Source organism: Oncorhynchus nerka, linkage group LG28, assembly GCF_034236695.1.
Source record: "Oncorhynchus nerka isolate Pitt River linkage group LG28, Oner_Uvic_2.0, whole genome shotgun sequence".
Lineage (NCBI taxonomy): Eukaryota > Metazoa > Chordata > Actinopteri > Salmoniformes > Salmonidae > Oncorhynchus > Oncorhynchus nerka.
The window spans coordinates 70,154,968-70,174,538 of record NC_088423.1 but is presented as its reverse complement, the minus strand read 5'-3'; the positions used below and the strand labels follow the sequence as shown (position 1 = coordinate 70,174,538).

The window sequence follows — 19,571 nt, the reverse complement described above, 5'->3', positions numbered from 1 at the left end:
AATCAGTCCCTCTTGCTTTAGCCCACATAGCATTTCGTTCCCTTGTGATTTTTGTAAGTTCCTTAGTAAACCAAGGGTTCTCTCTGCCCTTAATCATGAATATTAAAAAAAGGGCCATGCCTATTGCATACATCCTGGAATGTGTTGTGGAAGTAAGAAAATGCTAGTTGAACATCAGGGATTAATTCCAGTCTATTCAATGCAATGCTAGATACATCATGTAAAAAACCTTGAATATCAAACCGCTTCCAGTTTCTTTTCGTAATGACACGTGGAGATTTCTTAGGAATTTTATCATCTCTCACACAGGCAATAGCACAGTACATACATACCCCAACCAGAAGCCATGGATTACAGGCAACATCCGCACTGAGCTAAAGGCTAGAGCTGCCTCTTTCAAGGAGCGGGACTCTAACCCGGAAGCTTATAAGAAATCCCGCTATGCACTCCGACAAACCATCAAACAGGCAAAGCATCAATACAGGACTAAGATTGAACGCTTGTCAGATGTGGCAGGATTTACAAACCATTACAGACTACAAAGGGAAGCACAGCCGAGAGCTGCTGAGTGACACGAGCCTACCAGACGAGCTAAACGACTTATATGCTCGCTTCGAGGAAAATAACTCTGAAACATGCATGAGAGTACCAGCTGTTCCGGAAGACTGTGTGATCACACTCTCCGCAGCCGATGTGAGTAAGACCTTTAAACAGATCAACATTCACAAGGCCACAGGGCCAGACGGATTACCAGTACGTGTACTGCGAGCATGCGCTGACCAACTGGCAAGTGGAAGGAAATTCAAGCCACACTTAACAAAAACCACACACACAGATAAGATATAAAGTAAAACTTTATCATGACATACAAGTTTAAAGCCCTGAGAACCATATCTTTATATTACTAATGTGAACAAAACTGAATGTCAAAATCACTTTGGAAAAGTGCTCCTCTTTTAAATACAATCAGCACAAACCAGTTTTACAAGTATTTACGTTGTCCCAATTTTGTTTTAATCAAAAGAGAAAACTATAATATCATTACCATGTCCATAATAATAATAATAATAACAGTACAAAAATATGCACAAACCTCACAGATTTATATATGGAGCATTGTACAAGCCAAAAACAACATAGAATTGATAAATGAGGTATTCAATAACCACTTGCATATGCACTTGTATTACACAGATCAGGTTAGATTTAAATAATAAAAAATCGAATAAAATCCAAACCATCCAGGGACAAGGTTCTGCAGACTTTCAACTTCACAGTTTCTTGAGAGATGTGACCTTGCCTGCAACTGATGACAAAAATCAAAAAGCGACAAGAACCGAACCAGTCTAAAATAGCATTCAGCAAGTCAGTAGAGACAGATTTTGGGTCGTCCAAGATTTGGATGTGTCCCTCAGTATACATGCCAATTGCATAACTTCAATATCAAATGCAACAATGACAGCAGCCCAATGTCCCGAGGTAAGAGGTAGGGGGTCTTCAAGAGCTCTCTCACACACACACCAACAATTGTAGCCCACATAAGCCTGAGCTGTAAACTGAATTCCCAGTAAATGTGGTTCTAACTTGTTTCCCACCCTTGTCATGGTGTGGTTTTAGAGAACAGCACCACATGCAGTCTCCTACGTGGCATTACATGGTTGTTACACACCCTCCTCTAGCATATTCTGAACTTGCTCTCACACTCATACACACACTCCCCCTCTCTCATGCAAAGGCTGTAAGGATACACTGTCAGACAGTCATTGACTAGACTGATTGGAGAAAACAGAAATGTCCGTTTCCAAAACGAGAGAAACAAAAAAGGGTTTTTGTGACACCACCTAAGTGATCAAGCTAATTCGGTCCATCAGAAGAAGAAAAATCGACACAAATAAATAGCATACCTTGGTTTTGAAACCAATAACATGATTTATGAATGCCTTAATGCCTGACTGAATTCATAAAGATAATTTACTCTTCAAAGGATTAAGCTTGAAGATAAAACAGTCATTCCTAGCAGAGAGTCCTGAAAGGTTCACTGTTCTCTCACAGCTGATTTTAAGGCAGCAACTACATCTTTCACCTTTATTAAACGTGGACATAATATTTCATCACGATTGCAGGTGTCTCTTTAGTCATTGTATATATGTTGTGGTGGTCCTGTAATCCAAAAAGTCCACAAAAGCCAACAAATAACAGCTAAAACACAGCTTACTAAAAGCAACAAGGCTGCCCACCTCAGAGATTACAGGAGATCAGGGGTGAAAGGTTTAGAAACAGTTAAATGCCTCACAGATAATGCTAGAAATTAATTTCATTCAAATCATGTTCTATTAAAAATGCAGAGTAATTACCTGAACAGTTTGAGAATGGAAATACTGTAACTGTGGATGTGTCTAAGAAATTTGGGAGGCCTGAACTTTGAATTGAGACAGAAACCAGTTGTCAAAACAGCTACCCTTTCTGTCTTATTCAATGTAGAGATTAGGCCAAAGGGCCTTGTGTGTCATGCACTGTTCACTGCAGCATAACTCACTGAGGTATATCCCTGGTATGTCAGGTGATGGGTGCCCATGCCAGGCAGAACCATACCGGGCCCAAGACTCAATCACAGGTAGGCAAATGTCTGATTAAGAAGCTAAGGAAAGCAACATGACCAGAGCTGACAACTTTAACAGTATGGACTATAGAAGATGGGCATAGAACCCATTCTTTACTCCACTGTATCCTACCTAGTGGTTCAGCTAACCCACAGCAGCTAGCCCATAACAGCCTGGGCAGGAGACAGGGCTAGTCTTTGGTATTCAGCTGTGCAACGGGCAGAGGCTACCACACAGCAGAGGATTACGGTGTAAAATACTGGCCACCTGATTGTACACATGCAGAGCAATACTCTTAAATAGGTTTTGTCTCATAAAATGCAGTATGACGTAAACCAAACAAATACAGAGAAAACCGGAGGAGAGCAAGCCCATCCCAGTTCAGCTTGGTATAATAATGTGTCCCCAAGAAAACCCAGTAGTCAAGTCTACGTATGTAGTCCAGCATTCGGGAGGGGTCCACTCCTGTGGACCGTTGCTCGTCGCAGGGACTCAAACCACCAGGTCAAGTCACGCTGGCTTTGCAGCAATGAGGTATGTAGTGTACGTCTCCTTCTAGAGAGTCTGAGGTATTCTTTGAAGACAGTCTGTTAGACTTGCGCATTCTTTCGGTGGAATCCTTTTTTAAATGACAAAGCGAGTCCATAATAAGAGACTTCACTGTGCTTCCTGAGAAAGGGCCCTCTCCCACACGGAGAGGTGAATATGAGGTTTGAAAAGGTATGTGGTTAGAACACTTCAGGTCTGGTCTGCCAGTGTTGGAGGAAAACCATTGATGGGTGATTTGTCTCTCCTCTCTGTTGAATTGAACTAGGGACACACACTGATCCCAGAGCAGGGACTAGAACACCTTCACTACCTTTCTGATTATTAGATAGATCCGGGGTGGTGAGCTTGGGGCTTGCTAGTCCTAAACAGATAGACGGATCAGTCAGTTCTTATGACCTCATACCGTGTGTGAAAAAATATCCAAAGATAATTCTGATCCTCAAAGCCCTTTAGACACATTGCCCATCAGTTTCTTGTGTTAGATTGAAGATTAAGTACATCATTCCAAATAGGCTGAATGAGGGGGTGACTCCCTGGTATTGATTGTGGGAGTGACTACTGTATATGAGGTATTACATGGCGATCTGTAGGATCAATAAAGTAGTGCACTCAGAAGCAAAAAGGCTACGACCCGTCGTCATGGCAACTCGAGCGGTGTGATAGGGTTACTGTATGAATGCGTAGGTGGTGTGCTGAGGTGAGTGAGGTTCCGTTGTGAAATTCCCAGAAATTCCCCCGATTTCAACAAGATCAAAAAGGATACAAAAATAAAGTTAATTCAGGTGAAGTATACTACAGCTCCTGAGGTAAAGATACCACTGCAGGTTACTTGATTTTAGGTATGTAAAAAGATAACTAAAAAAATAGTATTAATAATAATAATAATATTAATTCGAAAAAACTAAAATCAAAAAAACAAAAAGCCAACAAACAAACAAAATAAAACTCTTCAAGTTCAGTTGTGAACACCTGTCAGTGGGTTTTGGCTGAGCTCCGATTGTGTTTAGCATGTGTTTGGGATAAGAGTGTCTGTGTGCTGGGTGTCTGTGAAATGCATGTGTGTATGTGTACATGTGTGTAAAATGCATAGGTGTGTGTGTGTGTTCATGTTCTCTTGAGATGTAATTGTGTGTGTGAATTGTGTATTCATAAACGCGTAGCCAAGGTTGACAGGAGCAATGAGGTATTTGTTGTGCACCAGTTTCTTTTTTTCTTATCGATTTATCAATGTACTGTATTCATGCTAGGCCTCGGTGTTGATGAAAAGCCTAGAGAGTGGGTTGTAGGGCAGCCTGAGCTAAGGGGAGCCACTGGTGGAGGGCTCGGCTGAGCAAGGCCCCTTGGAAGAAGAGGAAGAGCTGGGACTGTGGCTGTGGGCAGAGGTGACGAACCCAAACCCAGCGCTGGGTCCAGCAGAGGGCACTGTTGCTGCAGTGGACACGCTAGTCCCTGGTGCGCCTGACTTTTGTGCAAACAGGGTTCCTACAGGACAGAAGGACAAACAGAATATTACAGCAAGATAAACAACACAACCAAATCCGTTTATTTCTTACACGCACGCACGCACACACACACACCTGAATAGAGTGTGCCGTTGACCTCCACAGACACACTGATGCTAGCAGATCCGTTGGTGGAGATGCTCAGAGCCATGTCCTGCTGCTTCTCATCTGGAAAGAAAGAGAAAGAGGAAGTGTAAACAGTGTGGGCAGAAAGCAGAATCAGGTACTGTACAATAGCATGCAGTAAGTGAGAATTGGGTGTCACGAACATTTCCTTGTGGGTGTCTTGCAGCATACATCTGCATAACCCACTGAGGAGAGAGAAACACAATCATGTCACAGTGACCCCAGGAAAACCCAGGAAAACATTCTGCACTTCCCCTCTCAAAGCATTTCTTGTGTAGCAGTCATAATGCATTGATTGTTGTACTCGCACACACACATCCAACACCCATACAGGCTGAACCTCTACTGTGTGTGTGTGTGTGTGTGTGTATGTGAGAGAGAGAGAGAGACATGGGGAATAACCAGCATGTGATAACATTAAGGCACCAAACATGTGTTATGACATATATACAAACAGCCAGAGGCTGAGCTGAAGAGGCACAGGTCAGTGAGTCAGCTAGCAGAGTGGGCTGAAAGCCTTTATCTCTGTTGTGCAGTGACCGCTGCGTTGCCTTTATAATGGCTTCTAAATGTCATCCTCCTCTATCTCACGGGGGAGCGGAGGGAATCTGGTGTAGGCTGTGCGTTTTTTCATGGTGCTCAGAGAGTCAGGCATTGAGGGAGCTTCAGTGTACATCACTAGTCTACTTAAATGTACGCGTTTCCTTGAGAAAATGATTTCTAGTGCATATCAGGCAATTACTCCAATCTCGAAAACGTATGGAATGTACTGTATGTGTCGGATACAAACTGACTATGATATGTTGTAACTGTATAGAGTGCCCAGGGGGAGTCAGCCTGGGCACGTACCTCTAGCGGTGGTGCTGTTGCCCAGGCGCAGGTTCATGGGGACCTGGGAGGCCATGGCAAGCAGGTTGTGTTGGAAGGCCTGCTGCATCAGACGCTGCTGCTGCTCCTCTGCCAGGCGTGCCATCTTCCTCTCAGGGCCCTCGCCAGTCTCCAGCTTCTCCCTCAGCTGCTCCAGAGTGGCAGCCCGCGCCAGCCCTGCCACCTGCTGCTGCCCCAGCGACAGGGACATGGAGGTACCACGAGCCGCTGCCATCACGGAGGGGGTGACCTCTTCTAAAGAGAGGCAGGGTAGAAGAGGTAGGATATGTTACTTTCATGGAAACAAAAATGAGAATAATTTCAGTATTGTCAAATATGAAGAAAATATTTGATAAAATGACAATTTAACATGGTAAAATGAGGCCAAAGAAAGGGAGGGAGATCTGTTGAAACAATAACTACCTCTTTTAGAGAAAAAAAAACACAAAAAAACAGCAATTATGTGGGCAGTATTTTCTGTAACTGAGCAGCATTCCAATAACATCAAAGGTAAGATCAGATAAGAAAAACAGGTAATGGTAGTGATCCAGCCAGATCCTATTGATGAGGACAGACAGCTGTAATCCAGGCTGGCCGTAAAGTGTCCTGCTGTCTGTGGGAAACATGGTATTAATCAGTAGTAAATGGTTAAGAGACAGTGAACAGCTCAGGGTCAAACCCTCAGTCACACTCAGACGCTTTGATCACAAAGGGAGTGCATAGCACATTGATCGTCACACAATCTACAGTACAATACACACTGGAGAACAGTGGAGGCTGCTGAGGGGAGGACGGCTCATAATAATGGCTGGAATGAATGGAATGGCATCAAACACATGGAAACCACATGTTCTGTACATTTACCCCTTTTTATTCCCAATATCGTGGTCTCCAATTGGTAACTACAGTCTTGTCCCATCGCTGCAACTCCCGTATGGACTCAGGAGAGGCGAAGGCCGAGAGCCATGCGTCCTCCGAAACACAACCCTGCCAAGCCGCACTGCTTCTTGACTGCCAGGCGCACCAATATGCCGGCTCATGGGTCTCCCAGTCACTGCCGGCTGTGACACAGCCTGGGATCGAACCCAGGTCTGTAGTGACGCCTCAAGCACCGCAATGCAGTGCCTTAGACCGCTGCATCACTCGGGTGGTGGAAACCATGTGTTTGATGTATTTCATACCATTTCACTTATTCCGCTACAGCCATTTCCAAGAGCCCGTCCTCCCCAATTAAGGGGTCACCAACCTCCTGTGCTGCAGATATTACATAACACAAGGCCTGCCAATGAGTGTAAAGTGTGTAAAGTACAAAATACTTCTGTAAATGGCCATTAAGAAATCAGAGCATTTCTTCTTGTAATACTTGTACTGTACATAATGTCTGACTCTCTACAGTCTGTAGGCTGTGGTGTCTAATCCTATCCAGACAATGAAAGAAAATGATCCTGTAGTTCCTAACCATTGCGACAGAGAGCGCTAAGGCACTATGGATATTTGTTGAGGGTTGCGCTCCGATCAGTCCGATGCGCAAACCCGGAGCCCAACTCTCACTTCTATCTTATTTGAACCCAATAGAGAGCATGGTCTTTCTTTTCCTTTTGTCAAGATGCCTACTGTGTGTTTAGGCTATATCTTAATTCCAGTATTTATTTGAATTAATTAATTATTTTCCAATCTTAATCCTTTATTTCCAGTTTTTTTATTGAGAAGTTGCTGATCCTTTAATACTCACCTTTTTTGAGAGAGTGGACGGGTGAGGCCAGCAGGCCGTTGAGGCTCCCAGCGGCTCCGGCACCCAGTGCAGACAGGTGCATCTTGGGAGGGGAGAGGATGTGAGGGGCTGTGCTGGGGGAGAAGCGGAAGAGGCTGCTGCTGTAGCTGGGGCGACGGCCCTCCCGGCGGTTACTGTCGATGGCCGCCTGAAGCTCGCCTGGTGAACTTAGACCTTTCCTCTCACACTCAAAGGGATACAGGTACTTCATGTACCTGAATGAGACAAACATTAAGATATAAGATAAGATATGCAATTTAGCACACCAACGCGACTTACAGTCATGCGTGAATACATGGGTCTTCAGATCAGAGTACACACACACACATTATATATGCAAACGTATGTGGACACCCCTTCAAGTTAGTGGATTTGGCCATTTCAGCCACAACCGTGGCTGACAGGTCTATAAAATCTAGCACACAGCCACACAATCTCTATAGACAAACATTGGCAGTAGAAAGGCCTTACTGAAGAGCTTAGTGACTTTCAACGTGGCACCGTCATAGGATGCCACCTTTCCAACAAGTCAGTTCGTCAAATTTTTGCCCTGTTAGAACTGCCCCAGTCAACTTTAAGTGCTGTTATTGTGAAGCGGAAACGTCTAGGAGCAACAACGGCTCAGCCGTGAAGTGGCAGGCCACACAAGCTCACAGAAAGAGTCCGCTGAGTGCTGAAGCACGTAGTGGGGTTGCAACATTCACTACCAAGTTGCAAAATGCCTTTGGAAGCAACGTCATCACAAGAACGTTGGGAGCTTCATTAAACCGATTTCCATAGCCAAGCAGCCGCACCCAAGCCTAAGATCACCATGAGCAAAGCCAAGAATTGGCTGGAGTGGTGTAAAGCTCGCCGCCAATGGACTCTGGAGCAGTGGAAACGTGTTCTCTGGTGTGATGAATCACGCTTCACCATCTGGCAGTCTGAAATCTTAACGCTACAGCATACAATGACAATCTAGACAATTCTGTGCTTCCAACTTTATGGTAACAGTTGGGGAAGGCCCTTTCCTGTTCCAACATGACAATCCCCCTGTGCACAAAACATACATGGTTTGTCAAGATCAGTGTGGAAGATCTTGACTGGCCTGCACAGAGACCTGACCTCAACTCCATTGAACACGTCTGGGATGAATTCGAACGCCGACAGCAAGCCAGGCCTAATCGTCCAACATCAGTGCCCGAACTCACTAATGCTCGTGGCTGAATGGAAGCAAGTACCCGCAGCAATTTTTTTATTTTATTTTTTTATTTCACCTTTATTTAACCAGGTAGGCTAGTTGAGAACAAGTTCTCATTTGCAACTGCGACCTGGCCAAGATAAAGCATAGCAGTGTGAACAGACAACACAGAGTTACACATGGAGTAAACAATTAACAAGTCAATAACACAGTAGAAAAAAAAATGGGCAGTCTATATACAATGTGTGCAAAAGGCATGAGGAGGTAGGCGAATAATACAATTTTGCAGATTAACACTGGGGTGATAAATGATCAGATGGTCATGTACAGGTAGAGATATTGGTGTGCAAAAGAGCAGAAAAGTAAATAAATAAATAAATAAAAAAACAGTATAAAAACAGTATGGGAATGAGGTAGGTGAAAATGGGTGGGCTATTTACCAATAGACTATGTACAGCTGCAGCGATCGGTTAGCTGCTCGGATAGCTGATGTTTGAAGTTGGTGAGGGAGATAAAAGTCTCCAACTTCAGCGATTTTTGCAGTTCGTTCCAGTCACAGGCAGCAGAGTACTGGAACGAAAGGCGGCCAAATGAGGTGTTGGCTTTAGGGATGATCAGTGAGATACACCTTCTGGAGCGCGTGCAACGGATGGGTGTTGCCATCGTGACCAGTGAACTGAGATAAGGCGGAGCTTTACCTAGCATGGACTTGTAGATGACCTGGAGCCAGTGGGTCTGGCGACGAATATGTAGCGAGGGCCAGCCGACTAGAGCATACAAGTCGCAGTGGTGGGTGGTATAAGGTGCTTTGGTGACAAAACGGATGGCACTATGATAGACTGCATCCAGTTTGCTGAGTAGAGTGTTGGAAGCCATTTTGTAGATGACATCGCCGAAATCGAGGATCGGTAGGATAGTCAGTTTTACTAGGGTAAGCTTGGCGGCGTGAGTGAAGGAGGCTTTGTTGCGGAATAGAAAGCCGACTCTTGATTTGATTTTCGATTGGAGATGTTTGATGTGAGTCTGGAAGGAGAGTTTGCAGTCTAGCCAGACACCTAGGTACTTATAGATGTCCACATATTCAAGGTCGGAACCATCCAGGGTGTTCCAACATCTACTGGAAAGCCTTCCCAGAAGAGTGGAGGGCGGGGACCATCTCCATGTTAATGCTCATGACTTTGGAATGAGATGTTCGACGAGCAGGTGTCCACATACTTTTGTTCAGGTAGTGTAGATGCAGTGGCAGAGAGGTCAAAGTGTTACCTAACAGACACCATGGTATGTAACAGCCTGTGAGCGTGCAGTAGCAGCAGCAGCATGGGTATTTTTCCACCCCATAAAAATATATAAAAGCGAAGAGCATAATAGAGAGAGAGAGAACACTGAGGATCAATACAGAGTGAAGAGCACTATCCATTAGATAAGACCAGTGGACCGTTGCTGCTGGAGAGAACAGGCAGGCTGAGTAGGCTAGCATTAAAAATACATAAAAGGTTCATTAAGGCTCTCTGGTATACAGTCAGTAGTATAGAGAGCTAAAGCTCTACACAGGGGCTTACAGAACGCAGAACTCTCGCCCCTCAGTGAAAGCCCACCTCAATTGCTGTGAACTCTGACCCAAATCACATCACAAAATCTACTGGATCAATGGGCTCCTCACACGTGTGATGTAATGGCTGGAGGATGGAATGCAGCGAGTGAGAAGGTGAGTAGTTAAGAGGGATGTACACACACACACACACACACACACACACACACACACACACACACACACACACACACGCGGTCAGGATGAATGGACACATGCAAACAGACACACACATAGACGTCATAGAAAGAGACACACATCATAGGGGCACACGACTAAGCAGAATGGGGTAGAGAGAGAGACTTACTGTGTGCGGAGGGTGAAGGCAGCAGAGGTGATAGAGGTGGGCAGGCTGAGGCCCTTGGTGATCTCTCTCCAGATCTTCTTGTTGATGACCTCCACCAGGCCGCCCTTCTCTGTCACCAGCTTGTAAAGCATGTACAGGTCCAGAACCTGCTTGGCCATGATGGGGATGCGGTTCACTGGAGTCCCTGAAGGTAGAACCACACACATCAATATGGATCCAAATATCCTGTTGACGTTACGTTGCTGAAGGAGCTGGAATGGTGTGGGTGAGGAGGCTTGTTGCACGTTTTAACAACCTGAAAACAACCTAAACTGTTTGTTTTTTTAACTCAATAGTGTCATAGCACTGTAACATGCTTCGAACAGTTAATGAAAGTACATTTTCACCCCCCATGGTTTGCTGAAACAAATACACAGGTGATATCGTTACTGCCCTCGGTGACAGAGGCCCATAACTCAGAGAGCCGGTTGAATTCGACTAGGAAACGTAAACACATCGGTATAAAATGACAGAGAGAACATATTAGCCAAGTTAAGGCAAAAACAGCTTGACCTGGAAAGAGGGATTTGCAAACAACAAAGTGAACCTGCTCCAGACTTTTGATACAGATGCATTAATCTGGTTAACAGCTTATCTGCAGTAAAGCGTGTAGAAAGTGTGTGTGTCGGGGGGGAGGGAGAGAGGGAGGGGCGGTGCAGCCTAGCCCTGGCCTAGTGTGCACCAGCATCAAAAAAGTGCTACTCTCCAGCCCCGATAGGGGTTGTAGGTCTGCTAATCCTTGGGCGGGGTGGGGTGGTGGGCATGGTTAGCCCGGTATGATGAAGCTTATTTAGAGGATTGTGGAGAGTAAATCTACACCCCTCGTCTGTTAGCTGTTAGCTGTTGTGCCAGTGCTGCCTGGGGCCTGGTGCTGAGTGGCTGCTGGGCAGAGAGGACAGACAGCCTGAAGCCAGGCCAGCTTTGTGGCACGGTGGTTAATAGCAGCCAATCCTCCCAGCCTCCGCAGGCTGCTAGCAGTTCTAACCTGGAATAAGACCCATTAATGTTTTTTTTAAATAGCAATGTGATCAGGCCAGGAGAGGAGATAAGCCCTGGTCCTGATTCAATGTCTCAAGTTAGCAGCAGACAGTCAGTCCAGTCCTCCGAGGCACAGGTTGTCTTTAATTAAACCATTAGAATCATTGGCTCTGACTGGAGGACACATGGGCTAGCTTGTGTAAGTGTTGCTAGCTAACTCTGAAGCGGGGTGTAGCTGTAGAGGCATTACCTCTCATCTCATGTCAGAGAGGAACGTGTGTTAGAAAACACTGCAGACCCTTACGACTAAAGCCTATATACAGTAGACCATCAACAAAGCCAGTGGTAACTACAGCTAGCTAAGCTAGGAAATCAAAATCCCCTATTCCTACAAGACAGTGGGAAGTCTCAGCTTTTCCCGGAATTCCACATTCTGATTTCAAGAGACAATTAACAGACTCCGAAACAGAAAGTACTTTTGCCAAAATAGCCACGTTCTATAGTACAGTAGTAGTAGTTGAAGTAGTAGTAGTAGTAATAATAAATAAAAACAAATCTGAAAGGAGAAAGACATTTCACAAAACTAGGGTACAATATACACATAACTTAAAATTAACTACAGATTGTACATGGCCGCTATGACATAATATCAGTTTCCTGTAAGATTAAGGAAGTGCCAACAGCCCAGTAATGTGTCCGGAGTCCTGTCTCTCTGTGTGGTGGATGAGATGACATCAGGCAGGATGTTTGATTAGCACAGAGAGCATAGTGTCACTACCACCAGCCACCACACAGCCCAGCACAAAGAGAGAACAGAGAGAGAGACAGACAGAGAGACAGAGAGACACAGAGACAGACACAGAGAGACACAGACAGAGAGAGAGGCCGGGTAGAGGGTAGATAGATCAGGAGCCAGTAGCCCTGCGCTTCCAGAACATACAGCCTATCAAAAGCAGCAGGAATGTGGTGTAAAAAGGCCAGCCTGAGCCCTGGTCAGGCCACAGTTATTTAATGCAGCGCTGCAAGGACATCAATCCTGCATCAAACAATTAGTACAACTGCAGGGGTCAAAGGTTGGCCAGGGGTTATTGATGTCTGAATTAAAGTGCAGGTCAGCAGGAAGCCGTTTTCATACACAGCCAGCCGTATGTCCCCCTGGACAATGAGGCCAGAACAGATAAGCACAATAGACCTGACCTGCACTGACAACCCAGCATTTATGCTTTAATTCACACCAATGCCTCTATTCCATTCCAGGAGAGTAATATCAATGTCAGGAAGAGGACCATCAGGAAGCGATGTATAGCAAGAAGCGAATCAGTATTTTAAATTTAGACAATAGATTTATACTCTGAATTTGTTATAAATACAAACACTACAATAAACCTGACGGTACAATAAACCTAACGGTACAGAATCAAATGAACACGTTTCAACAGGATCTGCTGAAATGTGAGCAAACTGCAACAACCCATTTACGAATATGATTAAATGACGTAATTAACCAAAGCCCCTTCAGCTGGACTGGAGGAGATAGAGAAGCATTAGTGAGAACTAACAACCCACCAGTCTTTGGTGAGAAACATCTGCTCCAGCTCTTTTAGGCCTGTGGGCACAATCACTTTAAACACCTCATGTTTAATCTGGGAAACCCAACCCCCGAGTCAGTTGATGCAGAAATGAGTAGCAGAGCAGAGTAGCCATGATAGCAGGCCACAGAACAGCTGAGGCATTAGCTCAAGCTAGGGTTAATGTTGGCCACTATTGGCTGCTTTCCCTCAAAGGGCAGCAGGGATTTGTCCACAGCAGCACCGAAACAATTTGTAATTGGCTACAGGCTTCACCTCCCATCGTCCTTTGCCCTGGACTGATTTTCCCCCTGGGACAAGGCCATCAGGAGGCAAGTGATTAATGGCTGTGGAGGTCAGGGGTCATGGTGGTGGGAAGTGCTGTGGTGGTGAAGGCTCCCTGAGCCACTCCCTAACTCCTTCCTCCAGTCGCGGTACTTCCAGTGTTCAGACAGGGCCAGGGCCCAACAGAGAAAGGCCCCCAGGAGGCACCCCACTGGGAGGGAGTTAAAGTACAGTAATTGAGGTATTATTTTCTGTAGTGAGCACAGTGCAGCTTAGAAGACATTATGCTGGATAGAGAACAAGACCGAAAGAGAGACTGAGACCAGCCTACTGCAGTCTGAACCAGTCAAATCAGTGAGTCACAGTTCCAGGATTGAAAAAACACACCAATGAGACTGGTGTTGAAGCATCCCCTCGTCACATGATAGGTTTAACCCCCTTGACCATCCACACTGCTCCCTACAGTTCCAAGGATGCGTTCCATCTCCGTGAGACAAAAAACGACGTCATTACACGATGATCCCTGACCAATTATGGTGTAAAACAGCTGTCTGCATTAAAGAGTTCTATAATAAATAAATTATATATAGCTGATTTCACATTACTGGCACTCCAGCTGACAGGGGCAGAGAAGAGACAGGAAATGCATTTTTTACAGAATGTGCTGCCACGAGGTGTGGGGTTTCACTACCATCCTGCTCCACCTCTTCGGAAGTGAGGGAGGAGGAAAAGAGGAAGGAAAGAGAGGATGGAGAGAGGTGAGAGAGAGACAAGGACAGGCAGGAGCGCATTTATAAGCCCATCATTATCTAAAGGATATATTGCTTTCTGTGGACCCCCCCCCCCCCTTTCTCTATATACACACGCCCCCCCAAGCTCAGAGAGGGAAGGAGCGGATGAGGTGGATGGGACAGCCAGCTGGATAAAGCCTGGATTACTGCTATAAAAAAAGGTGTCAGCCACAAATGGCCTCTGCCTCATGTCAGTGTCTGAGTCCTTTCAGATGATCACCCTCCCCCCCAAACCCCTTTGAATCCCAACCCACCACCAGCAATATCCAAGATTAGACCAAACAAGGGCCTGCAGCTCCCCACCACTGTTTTGTTCTGCCTCAGACCCACTACAGTCCACAAGCAGCCCTTACTGCTCCTGCTGGATGTTTAGTTTACCCAGGGACCCAAGGCCATTTGGTTTACATGTTCATATGGTCGAGCCTGGTATTGTCAGGGCCTGCTATGCTGCTGCTGGAGCTGTGTTTGTTTGATTTTTAATGCCGGGCCGAGGGACATAGAAGGTAAAGTCCAACGACGGTATGGAATTCTTCAGCTATCTTTAGTCTGGGGAGAGCCATTCATATGCATCACATGACTGACCAATTCAGATCAAGTGGTACGGCACACGTACGTGGACACACAGCAGCCAACCAGCCCTCCTATCTATAGCGAGAGTTAAGATGACCCCCTATATATGTAGGAGGCCAATAACACCAGGCAGGCGAGGATATAAAAGCACAGCTGGGGGGGGGTAGTGTCTCATGACAAACCATGAAAAATAAACCCCACAACAAACATTTGAGGAGTAAATTACAAAGAGACCTTCCATTATATGTTAAACTCAGTACACAACATGTAAATCACTAGATTGAGGCCTGGGAGCGAGAGCCTTTTTTTATTTATAGGACAAATCCTTTGATACATCAAGTCTCGTCAATGATAAAAGAACAACAGTAACAACTCACAGAGTAGACCGTGATCTGGCTGCAGTCCAAAATGGGGACAGTAATCTCTCTCTCCTTGGGAACAATTAGTTCAGTAAGAAGATCAGCGATAAAGGGGTGAGAGAAGGAGCAAGAGAGAGAGAAACCTGACTCCCTCCTCTCGGGTCATAAAGATGGGTCACAAAGATGGGTCACCTGGTGAATTGGGGGAGGGGGATTGAAAGGGCGGAATGTGGATAGCGTGAAAAGTGAGACTGTAACCCGAATCCCTTTGGTCCCTCGAGGCCAAGCGGGGTCTGGCTTGGACTACTGGCTGACTGGACTATAATCAAGAGTGCATCAGATAAAGAGGTGATGGGGGGGTGTTTACACCTTCATTTCACCCTGCAGGTAAACATGGCCCGGTAGACAGAAGAGATCTAGCCCTGATCTCAAATCCCTCAACCTCAACCGGAGATCCAACCATAGCCTACACTTTTACATTTGTATTCAGTTTCAGTAGTCTAATAACCAAATTGCACTGGCGGGTAAATCTCTGTCAATTTATTTATTTTTTTAAAGCAAAAATTGGCTTGATGAAATTTGACATGATGAGCACATTACTAGACGGCTTTTTGATCTCCACTGTGCTTCTACCTTTACTCTCCCCATCAAAATATGAAACGTCATCATTCTCGTCTGAGGTAATCAAGTGAGACAGGTCTGAAATCAGCTGCTCCTCAAATAACAATAGAGCAGTGACCACAGAGGCACAGAGGTGGTCAACTAAAACAGGGCTGGTTTAGAGGGCAGGTAGGGGACAGAAACCTCTCCCCCGGCAGGTGGACCATTGACAGGGTCTCAGTGGACCTCTGCTCCCCCCACTCCTCACTTTATTTCATAGATAACTGCTCCCAATCAATGGACACCCAGATTGACAGATAAAGCCATCAGCTGGCGAGCCTCATTTGGAGCCCAGCAAGAGATGATTAATACAGGAGCATCAGCTGCTGTGGACTGGGGATAGCATAGGGTCTGGAGGAGAGGAAACCAGGCACCCCTCACAACTCAATACAAAACCCTCTCTATGGTAACTGCTGATTGGAACATTGAGCTGGAATGGAACAGTCTATATACGTGGACCGTAGTAGCGTGGGCTGACATTGTAACCTAGAGAAAGCAATAAAAAGGTGTAGGATCGATACTGTACCACTGACTGTGTGCGTAAATGAGTACAACGCGCACTAAGGCTCTTTTGAGACATCCTTTATCCCCCGACAGTACAGACATCTGTCATTCCTTGTTTCTCTTGAAAACCCAACGTGTACCAGTACATTACTGAGTCGTATGTAACGGTACTATATACACCATACTGTATGTCAGTGCAGGGCTATTGTGCTGGTGAAAATCTCCTTCAGGGGCCGTTAACTATTTCAGTCCATCCATCACTGGATTGCGATGGAGAGGAATCCCAACTCCAGTGCACACAGAACAGGACACATATGTAGAAATGGACAAAGAGAGAACTATAGAGAGAGAAATACAGAGAGAGAAATATAAATGTTACATTAACGTTACAACGGTCAGATTGAAACCGTGTCAAATAGAGTAAGGAATCGTCACAGCTCTATTAATTTTGTTTCTGTCTGCAACATTTACATCACTGAATACACCCCACAACCAAGTAGATTGATTCAGGAAAGGACAGGAAGAGGTGGGGGTGGGGAGAGGAAGAAAGAAAGAAAGACACTAAAACATAAAAGAAGGGCGGGCCCCTGATGGTACCGAAACTAAAAACAAATAGGATGGAGTAGATTCCCATTGAGCTAACATCAGGAAAACCCCAATTTCCTTTGGTTTTGAAGTGGGGAAAAACAGAGGACAGACGGGTCTGCCTGTGGATGAGCCTGCATCTAAATACAGCTTTGTAATTTGGGCCGGCGGGGTTTTAAAATTACCCAAGACAATCTCAGACCTCTAACATATCAACACGCTGACCACAGCTTTGATCAAAAAAAGAGAGAAATGTCTGCAGCTAAGAATACTTGTCCTTTTTGGCATCTGTCAAGATTCTATAAGGCATTTATTATAAAGCAGTGGCTCTGACTGCGCTGGCCTGGGGTTGGCCCTGCGGTTCCCACCCTTTCCTCCCTCAGGGGCCCACTCTACTCTGCCAGCCCATCCCCAGCTCCTGCCTGTCTGGACCAGCCCCAGACCCAAACTGCGTCTCAAATAGCACCATATTCCCCATATATTGCAGAACATTTAACCAGGGCACAGGTCAAAAGTAGTGCTCATAGGGCTCGGGTCAAAAGCAGTAAACTATATAGGGAATATGGTGCTGTTTGGGACACACCCCCAGTGTCTGCTCCAGTGACGGATCGCCCATTTCCAGGGGAAATGAAAGACTGTGGCCTTGTTTCCAAACACGCAGGCCTGATGCCTCCCTTCGCTCCACTTCCCCTCTGATGCCTCTGTAGTTGTGGCACCCTCTCTCCCCTCTCTCCTTTCCCTGTTCCTCCTCTGTCTGTTGGTTACCTTCATCCCTCTTGCAGTCCAGACACGTGGCGGCCTTTCCCTAGTCTGCTGTCCGTCAGTGTTCCCCCTATCAAAAAGGCGGGGCACCCCAGTTTTAGGGGCTCATTAATCATTCTCTTCGGGACAGGAGGCCCCTTAATCCAGCCCCTCCCCCTACCGCCTGCCCTGCGCACTACCCTCAGCCCCTATCCCCCACGGTCTTATCAAGTTTCAGTGGCTGTAACTGTAGCACAATAAACAGAGGGAAAAGGGGGTGAGGGGAGAAGGGAGGGAAAATGGGGTGAGGGGAGACTAGGGAGGAGGACAGAGGAGAGATTTTCCAGTACCATCACATTTCTATTCTGGCCCCAGTCACTGTTCTTTACAGCCATGTTTCACACACTTCTCACAAGGAGCTGAATCTGTGAGCTAGTCATCTATATAACGTGTTGCTACACTCACGGTTGCTACACTCATGGTTTTGAGTTAGTAGCGTAGTGAAACCAGAATGAAATTCAAATAAATGGTTTCTAAATCAGTGCCCCATATGAGTAGCCTGACGTTTTACCACCTCTCAGACCAGCGGGGGAGGTTAGATTCAACAGGTTTGGATTCAGTTGGAAACCATTTTGCTCACACAACACCTACTATAATAGTATGGACAGATGTGCTCATATGAAAGAGCTGGTAAAACTCTCAGGCAAGTCATTTCCAGAAACTGTTAAATGAAAATAAAGCCCTATTAAACAGGCCACAGAATGTTCCCATTGTAGCTCTGCTATAGTGTGTGTGTACGTACAGCACAGCGCACCTCCCTGTCCTGTATGGGGGGAGGGGGGGGGGGGGGGGGGGGGGGAGGAGGGGGACTCTGTAGCGTGAGCGTTAGCCCTGCTCAGAGTGGTAATGTAATGCATACATGGATCCCCTGGAGCCCATTCGTGGTGTAATTGGTGTGGACAGAGCACTCAGTCTCTGGGTTACTGTTAGGGACTTCGTTGCGTCCACTGTTCCCACGCCGCTACACTACGTAGCCCTGGCCGCCAACACATCGCCAAGCCAACGTGGCCCGGCCCTCAGTAAACACAGCTGACTGACCGACAGCCTGGTAACATTAAGACGATTAGGGCACAACTACTGTCAGCCTCGAGATTCAGTCACTAGCTAATAGGCCTGGCTGTGCTGAGCCGGCTGGCGGAGCTACTGTAGTTCAAAGAGAAGCCTGCCTTCAACAAATCCAAATCAATTCAGAGTTTATTAGTCACATGCACAGGGTCGCAGATGTAATTGCAGGGTACAGTGAAATTCTTAAGCTCAGAGTTCCAACAACACAGGTTAAAAAGTGAAGGAAACAATAAAATAATACTAAGTAAAATAACAGAATAGAAAAAGATCACAAGACGACATATATAGTGTACAAAACATTTCCATGACAGACTGACCAGCTGAATCCTGGTGAAAGCTAGGACCCCTTATTGATGTCACTTGTTAAATCCACTTCAAATCAGTGTAGATGAAAGGGAGGAGACAGGTTAAAGAAGGATGTTTAAGTCTTGAGACAATTAAAACATGGATGCGTGTCATTCAGAGGGTGAATGGGGGTGAATGAGGGTGAATAGACACAAGATTGAAGTGCCTTTGAACAGAGTATGGTAGTAGGTACCGGGCGCACCGGTTTCAGGAAGGTGACTTTTATATTTGGTGTACTCAGTGTATATTTACAACTAGTTTTAAATTCTATACAGCTGCTGCAGTTAAAAGTGGTGATGTGCGTAAACAAGGATACGTGTCCATAGAATGACGAGTGAGTAACAAGGATACGTGTCCATAGAATGACGAGTGAGTAACAAGGATACGTGTCCATAGAATGACGAGTGAGTAACAAGGATACGTGTCCATAGAATGACGAGTGAGTAACAAGAATACATGTCCATAGAATGACGAGTGAGTAACAAGGATACGTGTCCATAGAATGACGAGTGAGTAACAAGAATACGTGTC

The 19,571-nt window shown here is 45.7% G+C and overlaps 1 protein-coding gene across 3 annotated transcripts in view; it reads right to left on the bottom strand.

The window, feature by feature from the left end:
* Positions 1–836: 836 nt before the first annotated feature.
* Positions 837–19,571, bottom strand: part of LOC115113620 (AT-rich interactive domain-containing protein 3B-like) — a 66,093-nt gene continuing 47,358 nt past the window's right edge. The window contains exons 5-10 of one of the 3 annotated variants that reach the window (XM_029641473.2): positions 10,491–10,674; positions 7,377–7,630; positions 5,627–5,899; positions 4,921–4,962; positions 4,727–4,819; positions 837–4,631 (exon numbers count right to left, since the gene is read on the bottom strand). In XM_029641473.2, coding sequence (XP_029497333.1) covers positions 4,447–4,631; positions 4,727–4,819; positions 4,921–4,962; positions 5,627–5,899; positions 7,377–7,630; positions 10,491–10,674 — 1,031 coding nt within the window. In that variant the 3' untranslated portion in view covers positions 837–4,446. The remainder of the gene's footprint in view (positions 4,632–4,726; positions 4,820–4,920; positions 4,963–5,626; positions 5,900–7,376; positions 7,631–10,490; positions 10,675–19,571) is intronic. The other 2 variants (XM_029641474.2, XM_029641475.2) reach the window with 2 other exon arrangements.